A 3,560-nucleotide genomic window follows, 5' to 3' on the forward strand; every position below is an offset into this window, starting at 1 on the left:
ATGTCGCCATATCTGAGAGAGCAGAGAGCCAGAGGTCAGCCTGGCTGTGATATATGTGCTGATATAACATGGAGAAAAAAGAGCAGACAGAACAGTCTGCGATTCGTGTTCTTTAGTGAATCGTCCACACAGAGCTACAAAGTTTAGTTCGAGTGTGTTTCACTATCAAACATGTTACTTTATACCACACACACTAATGTTGGAGCATTTCTCATGTGGACCCACTTTATAAACAAGTTCGAATCCTTTGGTTCTGACTCTGGGTGGCGTGGTGGTGCAGCGGTAAGCACTGTCCCTTCACAGTAAGAAGGTCCTGGTTTGAATCCAACGGTTGGTTGGTTTTTGTCTCAAGTCTCTGTTGGTTCTCTCCAGCAAGCATTTATCATTTCTAGGCTGGACTACTGAAATTTGTTATTATCAGGATGTCCAAGTTAATCCAAAATACTGCAGCAAGAGTACTGACAGGTACTAGAAAGAGAGAGCATTCCTGTACAGAGGAACTATGATTAGTTAAACAACCAAGCAAAGACTAAAAACAAACAACAGGTGAGCTCATCACCTCCAGGTGTGTGAAACTGAAGGGAGGGAGCCAAGGATACGTCCTGCATGTGAAAGACAAGGCCAGGTTAATTCACACACACAAAACTCATTTACATGAGTGATAAGAATATACAGGATGATTGTATTGGAGGCTGAAAGATATTTCCTATCTTACCACTAGTGCCTAGCTGTAACCACCTCTTGTATAGGGCCTTTTTCTTTCCCTTTTCCTGTATTCACCACCCCAAGTAACATGCTGGTCTGCCAAGTGACACCACTGAGTCATATGAATCATCTGTGTAAATCTCATGTGCTTGCTAGAGATTGATACTAAAATCAAACAATGAAAGGAGTCACTCATGTTGAGGAAACTAAATGTAATTCTAATAATTATAGGAAAATTATAGAAAATGGTTTTATTGGCTAAAGAAATGTAATCAAATGGCCAGTGAAAGTGAACATGTGTGTAATGTGTGATAAACTGTTATCTACAGCAGTCTTGTTATTGGTAATAGCCACGGGGAGGCCACAAGCAAGAATACTCCTAGACACTGCTAAGCCCAGATAAACTGTGTTAAAAAAAAATACATTAAGAAACAGATTATATCAGATTTATATTTCAAATATGACAAAAATGCTGATTTTACAGCAGCAAAATTATTGTATTTCTGCGGTTTAAATATTTAATAAGCTGTGGATAGTCAAATAAATTGAATCATCATAAATACATAAATACATTATTTTATATTTATTACTTAATTTTTTTTTATTCTTATTACTTTATATTTATAACACTCGGAATAAATAATAAGGGAAGGACACTGGATCAGCACCATGATGCAAACGTGCGACCGTAGTTTATACAGTATCTGGAGAAGGTATTAACATGTCACTGTACGTGCGCGGGCGTGTTTTAGGGCTAAGGGCCAAAGATCTACAGCTTCATCTGTGGGACGAAGCAGCTGCAAGTGTTGCGCTTCCTGGGTGTGTGCATCGGCGTGGCTCAGATCATTGCCATGGTGCTCTCTCTCACACTCCTCTGTGTTTGTTTGTTTTATGTGTATAGATTTTTTTACATTTTGTTACATTCTTACCCTACAATGACAAGCCCTTTCTTTTGCCCTACTAATATTCTGGTTTCAGTTTATTTCCCACAGTTTATTTTAAATCTGTTGCCTTATGGTTCCAAGAGCTGTCACTGCATTTTATTATTATCTCATAACAATTGTTTAATCAGCTGACATTTCTCCTATGGACTTTCTAATGTCTGCAGGAGCAGAAGCAGCAGGAACCCCTCAACAGCAATTTTGTGGATTTTTTATGACATATATACCTACACTGGACATATACTCATATATACTATGTAATCATATATACTCATATATGCACATTTGTACTGGAGTGTTTTATACATTGGAATAACATGTTAAGCATTTAACATAGATGTTCAAATCACAAGACCCATATATTTAGGTCAAATATTATCTACAATTATATTAATAAAGTTTGTGCCACTTGTTGTATGAGCACATGCGGACCAATCCTGTTTGAAAATCTAGTAATCAGGATTAATAAGTAACCTTTGATCGTGTTATGGCCAACGGTGAACTTTGGGTTAATTCAACTTGGCACTGCTAAGTATGCACCTGGGACTCTCTCTCTGCACGTCTCCTATAGCCGATATGGTGAACAAATCTGGCCCTGCTGAGGATTCACCTGGGATTCTGTTTTCTCGCTTCAGTTACCCAAAGTCTAGAAAAACCTTTTCTTATTAAATATAGTAGCCTACTTCTGGCAACAAAAGCCAACAAAACTGTCATGAAGGTTAACCTTTAACTGCAGTTTTGCAGACTTTTGGACCCACTTTGGCAATACAACTGTCAAAGGGACCCAACTGAAAATGATGGATGACAAGGTGTTCGAATAGAGCTTGGAAAGTTATGGCATAGTGCCAGAGAGTTTTGTAACACAAATGTTGGAGATTAAAAAAGGAACAAAGTGCAAGTAGGATTGGCAACAGATTGGAGAAAAGTATTGACAAACATATTATATTGATAACTGAGATAATATTGACATTTGTAGAGTTGAGAAAATACTTATTAGTAGAAAATTAAAAGTAAAAAGCAAGGAATGTAAAGTTACCCAGCAGCTGGAGGAGGGGTTGATATGCCCCAACTAGCTTTTTTTCCTCTCTGTCCATTTTGTGTGTTTCCGCTGGCTCTACACCCCAGAGTTCACTTCACTTTGCTTGCTATGTGTGTCTTGCTGTATTTGTACTGTTTTTGCTGTTCATATGACACTGTTAAATGAACTTTTCAAGATTATGTTTTTGAGTGATTTGATTTTAATTGCATCTGAAAAGCGGAACCTCCACAGCATTGGTGGGATAAGGTTATCATACTGGCTTAAGAATTTGCGACTCGACACAATATTGTACCCCATCAGGTAAAGGTAAAATTCAAGAAGCCTTTGGCCAGGCAGCAGACAAATACAGCATGGTTCTCTTTACTGGTGGGGATCAACTTGAGGACACGTCTATAGAGGATTTCTTGGGGGAAAACTTAGACCTGCAGGAACTCGTGGCCAGATGTAATGGCCAGTACCACGTCTTCAATAACAAGAAGAAGGACCAAGCTGAGGTCACCGAGCTGCTCATGAAGATCGGAAGTATAATTCAGAAGAACGGAGGAAGCCATTATACCAATGAGATGTTCCAAGAGGCTGAGAGAGAAATCGAGGAGGAGAAACAACGAGTCCTGAAAGAGAAAGAGGAGCAAATACGCAGAGAAAGAGACGAACTGGAGAAGAAAATCCAGGAAAAGTATGAGAAGGAGATGAAGAAAATCACTGAACAATTCCAGAATGAGATAGAGAGATCAAACATGATGAGAAGATTAGAGGAACAGCGTCAAAGAGAAGCTGCAGAGAGCCAACGAAGACTATTGGAAGACCAACTACAAAAGGCCAGACGGAGACCTGAACAGTCTCCTAAAGGACGGAGACGATGTTTAACAATGTGA

At 39.0% G+C, this 3,560-nt stretch overlaps 1 protein-coding gene across 1 annotated transcript; it reads left to right on the forward strand.

Annotated features, from left to right (window-relative positions):
* On the forward strand, nucleotides 1-3,560 carry LOC146614840 (GTPase IMAP family member 4-like). Its single transcript, XM_085375509.1, has 2 exons — nucleotides 1-34; nucleotides 2,986-3,560. The coding sequence occupies exons 1-2, from the start codon at nucleotides 1-3 to the stop codon at nucleotides 3,558-3,560; spliced, it is 609 nt and encodes a 202-aa protein (XP_085231635.1).

Source organism: Diplotaxodon limnothrissa, linkage group LG17, assembly GCF_057381915.1.
Source record: "Diplotaxodon limnothrissa isolate DT_005_m linkage group LG17, D_limnothrissa_male_GT1.1, whole genome shotgun sequence".
NCBI lineage: Eukaryota > Metazoa > Chordata > Actinopteri > Cichliformes > Cichlidae > Diplotaxodon > Diplotaxodon limnothrissa.